General features: G+C 36.4%; 1 protein-coding gene across 1 annotated transcript in view; it reads right to left on the bottom strand.

Annotated features, from left to right (window-relative positions):
- CPLANE1 (ciliogenesis and planar polarity effector complex subunit 1) overlaps positions 1 to 15,813 on the bottom strand; it is an 85,378-nt gene that overhangs the window by 69,463 nt on the left and 102 nt on the right. Inside the window, exons 2-14 of the mRNA XM_090279304.1 lie at positions 14,522 to 14,657; positions 14,301 to 14,420; positions 13,145 to 13,377; positions 12,361 to 12,467; positions 9,022 to 9,178; positions 8,503 to 8,606; positions 7,268 to 7,450; positions 5,048 to 5,297; positions 4,727 to 4,879; positions 3,812 to 4,566; positions 2,876 to 3,084; positions 2,596 to 2,676; positions 1,748 to 1,912 (exon numbers count right to left, since the gene is read on the bottom strand). Of these exons, the coding sequence (XP_090135430.1) occupies positions 1,748 to 1,912; positions 2,596 to 2,676; positions 2,876 to 3,084; positions 3,812 to 4,566; positions 4,727 to 4,879; positions 5,048 to 5,297; positions 7,268 to 7,450; positions 8,503 to 8,606; positions 9,022 to 9,178; positions 12,361 to 12,467; positions 13,145 to 13,377; positions 14,301 to 14,420; positions 14,522 to 14,657 (2,653 nt within the window). The remainder of the gene's footprint in view (positions 1 to 1,747; positions 1,913 to 2,595; positions 2,677 to 2,875; positions 3,085 to 3,811; positions 4,567 to 4,726; positions 4,880 to 5,047; positions 5,298 to 7,267; positions 7,451 to 8,502; positions 8,607 to 9,021; positions 9,179 to 12,360; positions 12,468 to 13,144; positions 13,378 to 14,300; positions 14,421 to 14,521; positions 14,658 to 15,813) is intronic.

Raw genomic sequence — 15,813 nt, 5'->3', positions numbered from 1 at the left:
GTTTCTCATATAAACTAACAGGAGCAAACATTATCATCCCTACTCGAGAATCAACACTCAAAATATAAACTGGCAATCAGAAATTTGAAATAGTTAAGAACTATTAAATATATATAACACTAAGTTAACATTAATTTTTATGAATTTTATGGCCCCAATAATAGCAAAATACCTTTCTTCCCAGAATTCACTTGGTACATAAGTCACAAGAATATGAAGTTCTGCCCTGGCTGGTGTGGCTCAGTGGATTGAGTGCTGGCCTGCAAACCAAAAGGTCACCGATTCAATTCCCAGTCAGGGCACGTGGCTGGGTTGCAGGCCAGGTCGCCAGTTGGAGACGTGTGAGAGGCAAGAATACATTGATGTTTCTCTCCCTCTCTTTATCCCTCCCTTCCCCTCTCTCTAAAAATAAAAATAAAAAATAATATGAAGTTCTATATGAGTAGGAGCCATTTCTAGCTTACCTTATACCCCAGTACCTACCACTGCTCTCAAACAGTAAGCACTCAAAAGTATTGTTAACAATTTTTTTTATATATACAGGGGATCTTGAGGGAATTTTATTAGCCTTTAAGCAGTATTTTTCATTCAGTCACTGTAAGTTTAAAGAAGTTATACTAGGCCCTGGCTGGGTAGCCTTTTGCTCATACATGCCAGCAAAACTTTGTTTGACACCAGGGATCAAAAGTCTTAAAACTATGGATCCTCTTTAATCCAAAAACCTCATTTCTAGAAATTTATCCTAAAAAAATTATGAGTAACGGTCACAGAAAGCTGTGGACAATGTAGCATTATTTAAAGCAGTTAATAGGTGGGAACAACATAAAAATGTGCAATAATGGAAAAAAGGTTAATGGGTTTGATAAGATGAGTGTTATTACAATGAGTGTTTTCCAATGTAAATATGAAATTTTAAAGGATTACAAACCAGAGCCCTGGCTGGGTAGCTCAGTTGGTTACAGGGTTGTCCCAATACGCCAAGGTTGCGGGTTCGATCCCCAATCAGGGCACATACAAGAACCAACCAATGGATGCATAAATAGGTATAACAACAAAACCGATGTTTCTCTCTCTTAAAAAAAAAAAATCAATTAAAAAAATGTAAATTTATGTACAAAGTGACAGAATTATAAGCAATTTGATTTTCTTCTTTGTACTTGTCCATATTTTCAAAATTGTCTTAAAACAAACATGCATTACTTCTATAATGAACACAAAAATTTTAAAAGGTAAAAATCACAAAGAGTAAGAAATCTACCAGCAGTGGCTGAAACCACGTGAAACTCAGTTGACGTGGCCCACGTGGGCCTCTCAGACACTGATCTGCACATTGCATTCACTCGCATGTGTCTGTCACCCTGCTTCTGCTTCATCAACTGTACCTCTTTTTACAATGGCAATCCAAATACTCGGCAGCCTCCTCGACAGGTTTTTTTAAAAACTCAGAATACCTTACACAACAGTTAAATACAAATTTATTAAGAAAAAAAAATGCTTTGAGCACCTAATATCATATCTAACACACGTGGCTGGGAGAAAACAATTAGATCAGTTCAGCAGGCAATTGCTGCTAGGTCATGAAAGCCCAAAGATCTAAAAAAAAGGGGTTCTGGCTGGCAAGACGCTGCCAATCCAAAATTAACCCTAAAACAGCAGAACAACCAACTTTTCTGTATCAGCAACTTCCTTTCTAAACCTACAAATACAAATTACCAAGATGAAACATACTGATGTTTGGAAAATGTACCTGAATCACCTTCATTCTCTTTTACAGGCACGTGGGACCATGTCAGTATTTCTCTTACTAGCTGATCACACAATCCTTGGGCATCATTTAAATTATAGCTGTACAGGTAGCAGTACAGAAGAGAAAGGTAATAGCGTGTCTGAAGAGAACAGGTCCTTCTTCCTCCTTAAACCGGAAAGAATGAAGCTGACATTAAAGAATGTAAGCAAGGTCGTGTTCTAGATCTGGGTGCTGGGTACACACTTTGCGAGTGTTCGGTTTATGAAAATTCATCACGCTTTACACTCATGTTATGAGAACCTTTCTGTATCTTTCATACGTCAATAAAAGATTCTTTAAAAATTAGGTGAGCAATACTTTGTTCTATTTCATTTTAGGTGCTGAACAGTCATATTTTCTTTCATCAGGCCCTAGGATAACTAAGATTTTATCCAAAGAGAGCTGGAAATCCTCATCATGTCAGCACTGAGGTTCGCTAACATCTACCTCAAGTACACATGGTCTGAAAGAGAAGGGAACACAGTGACCCACCAACCCACATTATTTTATGATTTAAATCTCATTTTTCCCCGTCAACAACCAACCACAGGTTCCATCACTAACCAAAAAAAAAAAAAGTACATTAGAAGCCTTATCTGTAGATAACAAAAAATTCTACAAATTCCCAGACTAAGACTAATTTTAAATAAGTGTATCTGACAGTCAAGGTTCCTACAATGTATTATTCTACCTGGGCATTAAGAAATTATGAGCACTCAGAAGTTTTCAAATATATTTAAGCTCTAGAGCATGCTAAAATGCATTCCTACCAATATTATGACAAATATTATTTTTAAATAACCTCCTACCCTTCTCTTGGGTTTCTTGCAGCGCTTTCTTCCACAGCTGAACAGCCTTTTCATATGATCCTAACAGGAAACACTCTTCACCTACAAAGTTTTTAACCAACAATTATAGTTAATTACATGACTTTATAAAAATTTACTTCGTTTTAAAACTCAGTGGATACAGCTCAGCCAGAAATGTTGAAAAACAAATCATTGTGATCAATTGATAAAACCAAAGCCCAGTCAGCTAGAGACTGTACTGCTTCTTCACGTAGTTGGAAATTGCTTATAAGATACTGACCCGCGATAGAGGTGAGCTCCAAGGCTGGGTTCAGGCCGACGCCAGCGGTCTGTAAGTCCGCCTGTATGTGGCACAGCAGGGAATGCACAGTAGATGCTTCACGGGCCATCTTCTCGGTTAACTGCCTGTCACTTGCAGGAACTCTTTGGCTTAGCTGTGTTTGATACCATAAAGTTTTTTTATACAGTACTCTCCAGAGACCCCTCAATCTGCACACAAAATTAGACAATCATCAAAACCAAAGTTCAGACTAGGGATAGTAAGAATTAGCAAAGCCTGCTGCCTTGCCTTTGTTTTTGGCTTGATTCTTCACTGATGTAATAACGCATACACAAACCGATTAGACTTAAATATAGCACAAAGCCCACTGATTAAAAAGAAACCACATAATAGTCAAAGAACTAGTAGAAACGGCCCATGCACATGGACGACAGGGAGGGGATTGACTGGGGGCGGGTAGGGGGGACAGGGGACAGCAGTGGGGGAAAACAGGACAACGGTAATAGAACAACAATAAAAAAAAAATTTTTTTTAAAGCCCCACATAATATTTTTTAAATCTTCACAAGTGCTTTATGCACCTGTGGTCATTTTTCTATACTGCTTACCTAAACCAAAATCTTTCAACAATGTCCTAGTTGCCCAAGACGAATAAAACATGTGTTCAATAACATTTGGCATAAGTCCTAAAATATTTTTAGATAAAATAAAATCTCTAATGCTGAGTGCTAATGGATACAAGGTTTCTTTTGGGGGTGATAAAAATATTCTGGAATTAATGCTAATAGTTTTACAACCTAATGACTCTACTAAAAATCACTAAATGGTAAACTTTAAAACAGTAAAATTTTTAATATAGGAATTACAGCTCATTTTTTTAAAAAGGAAAAAAAAAACCTGTAATGCTGATGGAATCCTAATATTAAAGTAATCATACCTGTGTCCTGGCTGTTGAACAAGATCTCCTGCTTGAGGAGGAATCTTTAAAGATGAATTCCAAGACCAGTTTTCCCGAGAACTACTATCCTGAAATATTTGAAAAACGGGTACCACCAATGAGTCTTGATTAGCTGCTGTACTTCCATCAGCTGATGCTGAAATAACCTCGGGCTGAAGACTGTATGTGCCGTTTAAATTATCAGCTACCATCCTGAGTAAATGGAAACAGGCTAAGAGCCTCTCTGAGAATAACTGGCCCTGCGATGGCTGAGTCAGCAACAGCTTTAGAGCACCTGAGGTCAGCTTCACCACGGGGCCCACCGCCAGCCTAGACCTCATGTCCCAGAACTGGACTGACAGACACTGATGAAGAAGTTGAAAGATACAAAGTACCCATGCATTGTGTCTTGGGCTTTTGCTTAAAAAAAGATCAAGTTTTGGGAAAGGACATTCTATAAATTGAAGAATGTAGAGAAAATGAGTAATACAAACTACTGTGTAATTTAACATCAAATGTTTTTCCGTCACGTTTTTTGTAATTCCTATAGTCCACGCTGCAAGGAGATTTTTCTGGACAGAATGCAGTTCTGCAATGGTTCTGTCTGACTCCTGGGTGTTATCCTTTGCATGTATTGTATCAAACATAGACGCAAATTCCAATCTTCCCTCCTTGGCACTAGTAAACAGGGGATCATTTTTTTGGTTCCCAAAAGAGAATAAGTTGCTTTCGTTAGCTTCTTCTGCTTCAAAATCCTAAAACATGAGTGAGAAAAAAATTATACTTAATACCTGACAAATATGATCACTTGGTGTTCTCAAGTTTTCCCTTTAACAAAGGAAACACAAAAAGCTTTTCTTGGCATAACATCAATACGTAATTGTTCAAAGTGGATAAAACACTGCCACTAAGTACCTGCAAATCTGTTTTTTCCTGTAACTTCAATGTTTCTTCTTCCTGCAAGAATCTGGGGACAGCAGAATCAACTGAACATTCAACTCCTTGGTGTTTTAAGAGGCTCGACCTTAGGGAATCCAGCGACCGAAAGTTCAGCCCTTTGGCTCTCGGCTAGAGAAGATTTTCCAAGAGCAAAATTTTATCAGCAAATTCTATTACAAGTGATTAAAAATTCTATTGACAACCAACCGTATACAACCCAAGGACATAAATATCAGTATAGTTTTAAATCTGGAAAAATAAGTCAGCCTTTACTAATGATACCAAAAAGCACTGTACCTTAGACAATTTCACACTTTGGTATGTTTTCTCAAGCCTTTGGGCTGAATCAAGCAGAAGGGATCTCATGAGCACAGATGGGGACAGCTTATCACGAAATCGGAGGGTCGTCACCATGTAGCCGTCAGAAATAAGGAGGTAGGGTAACCGTGAGTGTGCTTTCACAGAAAATCTCTGTCGCATGGGGTCACTATCAGAAGCTGATGAATCTACAGAATTAGTTGCATCTTGAAATGTAAACTGCTGTGGTCTAGCAAACAACATCAAAATTCAAGAATCACTAAGAGAAAGATCTTAAAGAAAACACTTGTATTTTTACACAGAAAAAGCAAACAAACAAACAAACAAAAAACAATTGCAAGTTACAGGATGATGACAACGCAAGCAAATTAAACACAAAAGTATTAAATGTGTAATATCTGTAAGGAAAACTTAAGTGACTATGTAACATACACGTTTATGTTTTTTTTATTTTCCCTAAATTGCAGTATTTACTCTATTTTGTTTCTAATCCAGTTTTATACAAACTATTTCAGAAAAGAATCAATACAGTTCATTTTTACCATTAAAGAGAGTTAAGTATTTAACTTTCCTTTTTACCATACATTGGAATATAAAAATATGAGTTACGAGTATGAGTGTTATTGAGGAGAAAGAAAAAAACTGAGAACATTTGGAAAGGATAGGGTTGAGTAAAACTATATCAGTTTAAGATTGATTTGCCTGAATTTCCACATCAACGTACTTATTTATTGCTATGGTGGTATACTTGATTCTGATTACTCAGTGTTGCTGCTTATGAACTTTGGCGCTTTATAAATATAAAGAGGACAATCAAAATATATTATGATTTTTGGGGGTTAGGAAACTATTCAAATATAGATCTTTTTAGCCAAATGGTCAACAACAGAAAATTGGTTAATTATAAAATGTACACCACATCACATATCTACAGAACCATTAAAAATGACTTCATGTAAAGCTACATAAGATATACTATTACATGAAAAGATAAAAACAGAAAACAACATATATCATTTATTTTGCTTTAAAAAGAAACTAATATTATTAAGTTATATAATTTTTTAATTTGGGGGATAACATAGAAATGTTAGTAATTATCTTAGTTTTATAACATTTGATTTATAAGTTTTTAAAAAATAATGAATATTATTTTTGTAATAAAAAACATCAATACAGCCCTGGTTGGTGTGGCTCATTGGGTTGAGTGCTGGCCTGGGAACCAAAGGGTCACTGGTTCAAATCCCAGTCAGGGCACATGCCTATGTTGCGGGCCAGGTCCCCAGTTAGGGGCGCATGAGAGCCAACTACACATTGATGTTTCTCTCCCTCTCTTTCTCCCTTCCTTCTCCTCTCTCTAAAAATAAATAAATAAAATCTTTTTTAAAAAAAGCAATGCATTTTGAAGGCCTCAAATATTAATTTTAAAGAAGAATGTGAGGAAGTTCAAGTTAATTATGAATCAGATCATAAGAAATAAAGAAAAAATACACCTACTGAAGGAAATGACAAATTTTTCCATTAGAATTTTCCTATTGCTAAAAATTAAGCATCACTTTTTGCTAAAATATAATCAAGGACACACACCTCTTCTGTAAAGCAAGGGAAATGAATTAATTTCAAAGGCCCTTGCAATTTTTTTGTTATATTCTTTTACTTCCTCAACCAATTATTATCTTCATTTCACAGCCAAAGAAATAGAGGCTCAAAGAATCACTTACCCAAAGTCACATAACAAATAAAAAGAACCAAGATTTGAATTTTTTCTGACTCAAAGACCAACTGCTACCTCATCTCACAATTAAAAATTTAAATTTGGCTAATTTCTGGAGTCTTCTATCCATTTCCATTATCCATGTAGATAAACCCACATGTCAAGTTATATTGAGTTAATAATTTATTAAAGTGCTCTCCTTTAAAATAAAGGACATACTTTTATTAACTTTTATACAAAAGAAAATAAAATTTTTAGTGCTGTTGAGTATTTAAACAACTTATACTTACATAGTCACAATGTCAAATTTTCACCAGGATTAAGCCACAAAAAGAAAGAAAATACTATAAATAAACAGATATTGAGATGATAGACTCAAAGAAAAAATATGACCATTTGAAAGATGAAACTATAAAAAATAAAGTAAAATAATACCAAAAGAGAAAAACTTCTATAAACAAATTAAAACAATTCAAATGTCTCACCTATATGTTATAAGTGGATGAAGAGGAATAAATTCTGCTGGCCCAAATTCTATAGAGCAACCAAATGTAATTAATGTTAGCAATTCACCTTGGCAAGTCAATAAAAGCAGGGAGCCACGTTTTAACATACAAGCCAGAAAAAGACTATCATGAGTCCAGCTGATATCACCTACCCAGTAGGACCTAGAAAAAGCAAGACAGTGTGTTTAGAAAGGATTCTATACAATGTCTTTGACAATTTACAATGGCCAAGCAGATGTGAAACACTTCCAAAAACAATGGCAAAAGACTGTAGAGCAGGCATTTGCCACATACACTTTGTGCATTTCTTTTCCCAGAAAAAAGGAGTTAACTCATAAACACTCCATACAGCACAGCAATCAGAAATTTAGATTCTCAAGCAAATCATAAAATAAAAATATTCCCCAACAGTGTTAAGCTTTTTAGCCACTCGTACTTTAATTAGAGCAATTTTTAATCTTACTAGGGCCCACAACTAAGATCTACTGAGAGACGGAAAGGTCAATACAGGCCAGTGTCTTGGAGGCAAAAAGTAGTTGCCTCTCATGTAAACGAGGGACACCCTGTCACACAGACTGCTGATTTGAGACCAGTAATGCTTTTGGAAAGGAACTTTTGGGGAGGAAAAGAAAATTAAGAGACAAAGCTGGATCAACCTAAAAACTTTGAAAATTCAGAGAATAGCACAGAAAAGAGTTCAAAATGGAAATTAGGAGATCCAAGAGGAACTCTTCCTATTCTCCAATCCGCAGTAGGTCCTGGTGGTAGCTCATATGCCATCCAAAGTCACATTTATGCTGCTATTTACCCACGTGCAGAGAACATCAGCTTGTTTAAAAGACTATGAACACCTCAGCCTCTGAGTAGATAATGGCTTCCCAACCAGACTGTTCCATTTCTGCCTCTCCAATTAAGCCCAATATTTTTCTACCAGTCATGATTCCACTCTTCCTTGGACAATGTAGAAAGAAATTAAAAAGAAAAAAGAATATGTCCATGTATCTTCTAACCAACCAGACCCGTCCTTAAAGTACTTAAGACTCTCCTTATATAAAGCAATTTATAGAATCTATCAAGCACAAATGCTCAAAGTCAGTTGCATTACCTATCTAAATATCTATTTAGACACCAATTGAGTTATCGGAGACTTAAACTTTTCAAACTATTGGGAAATAGAAGAAAAACACTAGTTAGAAATACGAAAGAGTTCTTACCTGACAAGTGTAGCTGGTACCACAGGATTCTTATTGCTACATCCTTTAAGGCTACCACAGAGAGTAACAAAATTCAGTGTGTTCATAAATAATACCTGAGTTGCCTAAAAAAGAAAAAAAGACTACCAAACGTTATTTTACTTTAATCATCACTTATAATTCTGGGCACCTAGAGATCTATTATTATATCAGTAAAATATCTAGGGGTCTTTTCCAACAGGCAAAAAAATACTGACCAGTCACATAACTCTTCTCTTTTTTATTCCACATTTTAAGAACATCAGTTACCACATTGCCCTTCTTTCTTTCTTTTCCCTTAATCACTTTTCGCTTCTGAAGGCCAAGTTTTTAAAACTATGGCAGCTAATTTAAATAACTTTGCCAATCCACAATAATAAGCTGGATTAGGAAACATCAATTTAAAGAGCATAAAGAACTATCTTGAGGGGAAAAAACATCTCAGCATTGGACTAAACTCTCCTTTATAGGTTACTTCCAAGACAGACTACAGGTACTGACCTTTGGGTCTTTCTGATTCAGAGTTACTGCCAGCGTAAGGCCATCTCTTGAAAAGGCAGAAATCAGAGCTCCTCGTGACTTTACTGATCCACATGGAGGAACGAGACTACACAGAAGGCAATCTCGCTGTGCCCAGTGAACACGGTACGGTAATGATCTAAGAAAGTAATGAAATAATTGAGAACAGGAAGTACAGTGACTTTTAAATTAAAATATAGTTCATTACAAAAAAACTGAAGTCAAACTAAATTCCTACATCTGCACATATACTAGGGGGTCTCTTAGTAACCGTTCAGAAGTTTCATCAGGGTAACAAAAGAGCAGTCACCAGTTAAAACAGATATTAGAGTTTTGGCCCTGGCCGATGTGGCTCAGTGGCTTGAGTGCCAGCCTGAGAACAAAAGGGTCGCCGGATAGATTCCCAGGCAGGGCACATGCCTGGGTTTCCGGCCAGGTCCCCAGCTGGGCGCGTGTGAGAGGCAACCACACATTGATGTTTCTCTCCCTCCCTTCCTCCCCCTCTTCCCCTCTCTCTAAAAATAAATAAAATATTAATTAAAAAAAAAGTATTAACAGTGTTGTTAGTAATAGCATGTTTGTATCCAACCCCAAATACCCCTGCTTCCATTACAGTTTAGATATGCATATTTCTACATTATTGCTAACATTTTTAAAGGGATTAAGTAAGTAGAGAAGAGGGAATATTTCAGGATGGTGTTCCATAATTGATATGAGGGCAGTATACACCCAAATGTTCATTAAACTCCAGGTATACGCTTATTTGTTCATTTTACTTTATATAAATTACACTTTAATAGGGAACTGATAGCATAAAAAATAAATAAAATAAGCAGAAAGAAAAATAACCAAAAACACAGATTATTTTAATAAATATTATTTAGACATATATTTTTAATGCACTGTTTCTGTTTTATTGGGCTTTTTAGAATGAAACTATTTTTAAATAAAAAATTCTAAAACACTTAAAAGATACAGTAGTACACTTTCAGCTAACATGGAAGTGTAGGTAGACATGCTTTGCCTCCTTCCATACCATAAGAAGGATTACATCTACCTCAAAATAAAAAACAACCAGAACTACCAGAAAATCGCACTGCATGGAAGTCCAACAAACAAAGATATAAAGAAGCAATACCCATCCAGACAGGTAGGAGGGGCAGAGTTGGACTGGAGAAGACCTGGTCTGGCAGCTATGGCAGCAGTGCCAGCGGTGGCAGCAAGGCAGTGGCTGAGGCTGGCCGTCGGAAAGAGCAGTCACACATTATAAAAGAAACCTCAGGCCCAGGCCAGACCATGTAGTTCATGACTCCAGTGCCAGAAAGGTAGAGCGTCCTTGTTTCTGGCTGTAAAAACCAGTGGGGGTTGGGGCAGTGGAAGAAACTGCCCATCTCTTATGAGAGTCTGTTTAGAGGGCTCCCAGTGTCCTAGAGCATCTACGAACCCACCCACTCTGAGAACCATCACCAGGGCAACAGATAGAGGGGCGCCAGTCACATACAGGGAGCGGATGAAGTGAAAAGTGGTGAGCAAGCGGCATTGTCCCCTCTCTGACCCCTCCCTCACATACGACACCACAACGTGGTGAAATGGGTCTACCCACATTGACAAATACCTAAGGCTCTACCCCTTACAATGTAACAGGTGTGACAGCTCTACCTAGGACACAGAGGCAAACACAGGAGGCTGTCAAGTTGAGGAGACAGAGAAGTATTGCCCAAAAGGGGGAGAAGATTAAGTCTCACATGGGAGAACTAAGCGACAAGGAGGTAGCCAACCTAACGGACACAGAGTTCAAAACATTGGTGATAAAGATGCCCACAGACTTGACAGACACGCTTGAGTATGGCAAATGTAGAAGAGAAGAAGGGAAGGCTATGCTAAGTGAAACGAAGAAAAATCCACATGAAACTAGTGGTGAAGGGAAGGAAACCAGGGTTCAACTCAACAATTTGGAACATAAGAAAGAAATACACAGTCAACCAGTACAGAAGCATGAAACAAGAATTGAAAAAAATGAAGAGAGGCTTAGGGACCTCTGGAATAACTTTAAACTTACCCACATCTGAATCACAGGGGTGCCAGAAGGAGAAGAGAAAGAGCAAGAAATTGAAAACTTATTTTAAAAAATAATGAAGGAAAACTTCCCAAATTTGGTGAAAGAAATAGACATACAAGTTCAGGAAGCACAGAGAGTCCCAAACAAGCTAGACCTAAAGAGGACCACACCAAGACACATCATAATTAAAATGCCAAAGGTTAAAGATAAAGAGAGAATCTTAAAAGCAGCAAGAGAAAAGCAAAACGTTACCTACAAAGGCATTCCCATAAGACTGTCAGCTGATTTCTCAAAAGAAACTTTGCTGGCAAGAAGGGACTAGCAGAAGTATTCAAAGTGATGAAAAACAAGGACCTACAACCAAGATTACTCTATCCAGCAAAGCTATCATTTAGAATGGAAGGGCAGATAAAGTGCTTCCCAGGCAAGGTAAAGCTAAAGGAGTTCATCATCACCAAGCTCTTACTATATAAAACGTTAAAGGGAGACATTTAAGAAAAAGAAGATCAAAACTATGAATAGTAAAATGACAACAAACTCATAACTATCAACAAATTAATTTTTAAAAAAATCAACTAAGCAAACGACTAGAACAGAAACAGAACCATATATATGGAGATCATATGGAGGGCTGTCAGTGGGAAGGGGAAAGGGGGGAATTGGGAGAAAAAGTGCAGAGACCAAGAAGCATAACCGATAGGAACAAAATAGACAGGGGGAACTTAAGAATAATATAGGAAAGGGTGAAGCCAAAGAACTTATATGCACGACCCATGGACATGAATTAAGGAGTTGGGGGATTGCTGGAGGGAAGGTGGGTACTGGGCAGAGCAGGGTAAAGGGGGATAATTGAGACAACTGTAATAGCATAACCAATAAAATGCACTTAAAAAAAAGGTACAGTAGTAAATTCAAGTAAATTATGTGCCTTTTAAAATTCTGTTGAATTACTTTCCAAAATAGTTTTTTTCAGTCTTGAAATAAGTAAAATCATACGTCTGCCTTAACTCTTACATGGTCTCACTTCCAGCAAGGGAAACATGACAAAAGCAAAAAAATTAAAATAAAGAATAAAAACCTTCTAGATTATATATTTAAAAATGAAAACTAACGAGATATTGCAATACTTTTCTGGAAGAAAGGATTTGTAAAGTCTCAGAAGTTGAAAGTCACGTTTCATTTACTAATCTTATTACGTATTTATAAGCCAAAAGACAATAATGTTTTTAAAGGGATAGAAAATAAGGAAGCATTTTCCTCACCTTATAGGTGTAAATACGTTCTCAAGCCACCGAATTGCTAGAAATGTCACCCTCAGGCATTCCCCAGAATAAAAAGTAAAGGAACACAAGCAGCAGTCTCCAAATAACTGTAGGTAAATTTAATATACTTTAATATATAATTAATCTGAAAATGAATCAAGATATATAAATATATATATATTTCTCATCATAAGTAAATGAAGTATATCTAGATCCCACTTCTATGTTTATTCTTAACATTAAGTTAAAAACTTAAGTAATTTATTTCTGAGCCAGGGGCATATCTCGAATGGGAAATCAAGGTGTAGTTTATTCTCTTAAGAAAACACTGCCAACTTACTGGGACTAAAACTAAAAAGATTCTTACACAGTAATTTTTCTCTTCATTAATAGTTATGTATTATTTAAATTAGGGCACTACCCCTGGATGGAACTTCTGACAATAGTGAACTGAGAGATACAGTGTTGATCCATACACACAGAGGGGACCATGCTGCTAGATAAAATTGCTTTTAGTTCATGAATGTACTACTTCTTGAGAATGAAGCAGCTTACTTAACTAGTTATATTTTAAAACTAGGGAAAAGTAGAACTAGGGAAAGAGGAAGCTCTAATTTCCAATAATTTCTAATAAATATAAAAACATATTTTCCATGATGATTTCACAATGACCGCAACCCACAGCTCTGCCATTGCCACCCCGCCCAGCAGCCTCACAGACAGAGTCTGTGCGGACAGCACTATACCCCAGCTCCTCTGACACCCTGTCTGACTGGGATTTTACCTCATTTTTTACAAAAACAGCATGCACAATAGCTTCTTTATCTTTAGTGGAAGGCAAATGAACTGCTTCTTCAGGTATGATCTGGGACCACCGGCCCGTCAATGAAGGACTTTTGGAAGATAATATACTCTTGAATTCCAAATATTCCCAAAGAAATATGCACCCGGAAGGAGTAATAATCAGAACTCTTTTCCCATCTCCAGATACATACAAAGATGGTCTCAAAGAGCTTGCTAAAAAAAAAAAAAGTAATTAAACCTCGAAGTCTGAATTCCCACCACATAGCACATAATTTACCTATTCAAAGAAACCTAAATATTACCATTAAGTATGCTAAGGCAGTGGTAGTAAATTAAAAATTAAAAGTACAAATCAGGAACATTTATCACATATTTATGTGGATTAGTAATCCATTGTTATCATATATGTTAGGCATATCAGATCTCAAGATGAATCTATTGGGCTGGCCAAAAAGTCCATTTAGCTTTTTTCCATAAAAGACACATTTTTCATTTTCACCAATAACTTCATTGATCTGGAGATTTTGAGTATGTCGGCTGTCTCCTAGTGGGTAGAGGCCGGGGGGGCTGCTAAACACCTTCCAATGCATGAGACAGGCCCACAGCGAAGAATTACTGGGCCCAAATGTCAATAGTACCAAGAAACTTCACAAACCACTCTGACACGTTCAATCAGACACAGCACCTTTTCCATATACTGTACAAGTCTTTTTTTGCTTTTTGGTTGCTTTTTTGCCTTTCTTGAAATAATAAAGCATAATATGCCCAAAATGTTTCATATATTTTTCCATCTTCAATGTTAAATTGGCTATACAAAAATTCACCAATTTTGATAAAATTTTTTTAAATGCATGCTGCTATGACAACTATCACAACACAATCTAACAAAATTATTTTGAATGAAGTTAAAAGCAACTAAGCACTACTAGAGCCATTATAAGAAAAAAACTAGACAAATTTTCTGGCCAACCCAGTAAGTACTACCACAAATAAAAATCACCAAAAAATACATACATATAACATATATATGAGTACATATATGCACACACACAGATTTTTAAAATAGCAATAGAAAATTCTTTCACCCTCTTTTCCTATTTATCAAGTTAAACCAATTTAAACAAATAAATTCTCACCTACTGCAGCTTTAATCATTTCCTTAGGCTTTTCAGTTGCTTGTATAGATTTCAAACAATCTTGATCTTTGTTCCAAAGAAAAAGCTCCCCTGTAGTAAGTAACCCAGCCAACCAGGCATCTGTTTCCAAAAAGAAAATGCAATACTTAACAATCTAACTGTCCCAAATTCTTAAAAAATTCAGTTAATGTGTCCTTTTGAAAACATCACTACTACTTAACCATTACTGGATGTTGTCAGCACAATAGCGTCCTTCAAGAAAGGCTGCAGACGCGGAATTTTCTTCTTTGTCCTTCCTGAGAGCAAGTTAATTTCATTTATGATTTTATCATCCAAAAGAAAAACAGCCTCATCTTCCTGAGAAAGTAGATATGTGAGAGAATAAAGAGGTGCCAGGAGTTAATTCAAACTCTTATCTCTATTATCCCAAAAAGGCAAAGTGACATTTAAGAAAGATTACTCACTTGTACAACAAACCATAAAATGAACAGTGATATTGATTAGGTAACCTGAAGATGTTTTCATTCTCTCTTAAAATACCTCATTAAAATCACTTCATAAAATGAACTCATGATTGCAATTTAGAGTTCTCTGAAGCTTAAACTTTCAGGAGTGTCTTCCAATTCTGAAACTGGGTCATTAATTGAACAATAATATGTGCTAATTATTTATTTAGATAAAAATAGATACAGCTTCTGCGCTCCTCAGGCCTGATCATTTTTTATCACCTAGAAAAAGGATGCTGTTTGAATGACCTTTGTCTTCATGTATTCTAGAACAGTGATTTCCAAAGTCCTACCTAACCAGCCGCATCAGCAACACCTGAGACCCTGTTAGAAATGCATATCCTTCTACCCCAGCCCCACTGAGTCAGAAACTCTGGGACAGGGCCCAGCATTTGTTTTAACAAGATCTCCAGATGATTCTGACCATTGTGAAGTTCAAGAGACTCTGTTCTAGAGAAGGTAAATTAATGGTATAATTTCTCACAGGATATGACACAACACCAAATTTCCTAATTTTAATAATTATAATAAATTCTATGAGGTTTTTTATAGGCTTGCCCACTTTCCCTGAGATGAGGACTCTGCCCCATGTGTTGTGAATAGTATTCCTAGATTGCTTGTACATTGTGACCCATCTTCTTTCCACGTCTAAGAGGCACTTTACCGCACACTCGTAAAAACCACAATGGGAAGAATTACTCCACTGATTGTTCCAGTAGGAAAAGGTTCAGCAGATTAAATATTCCCTTTTGACATATGCCATCTCCACCACCTTAAACATAATATGAAAAAAGAACTCTTTAAGTAAAACATGCCTTCTAAATAGACTATTTAACTTTCTGGAAAAGCTGACTTACTCACTATAATAAAAACGAAGCACAAACACAAAACCCAGTTCAGCAGGCAAGTGATCCTTCTGAAGACGGATTTTATTTTTTAAATGCCATGGATCATTCTTCAATTTTAGAGGCAAAGCACACAGTTAACATACATTACAACTAGTACGG

This window comes from Furipterus horrens, unplaced genomic scaffold, assembly GCF_987537825.1.
Source record: "Furipterus horrens unplaced genomic scaffold, mFurHor1.1.pri manual_scaffold_5, whole genome shotgun sequence".
NCBI classification, from domain to species: domain Eukaryota; kingdom Metazoa; phylum Chordata; class Mammalia; order Chiroptera; family Furipteridae; genus Furipterus; species Furipterus horrens.
Note: the sequence above shows the minus strand (reverse complement) of the source record. Positions and strands in the feature narration are given on the sequence as shown.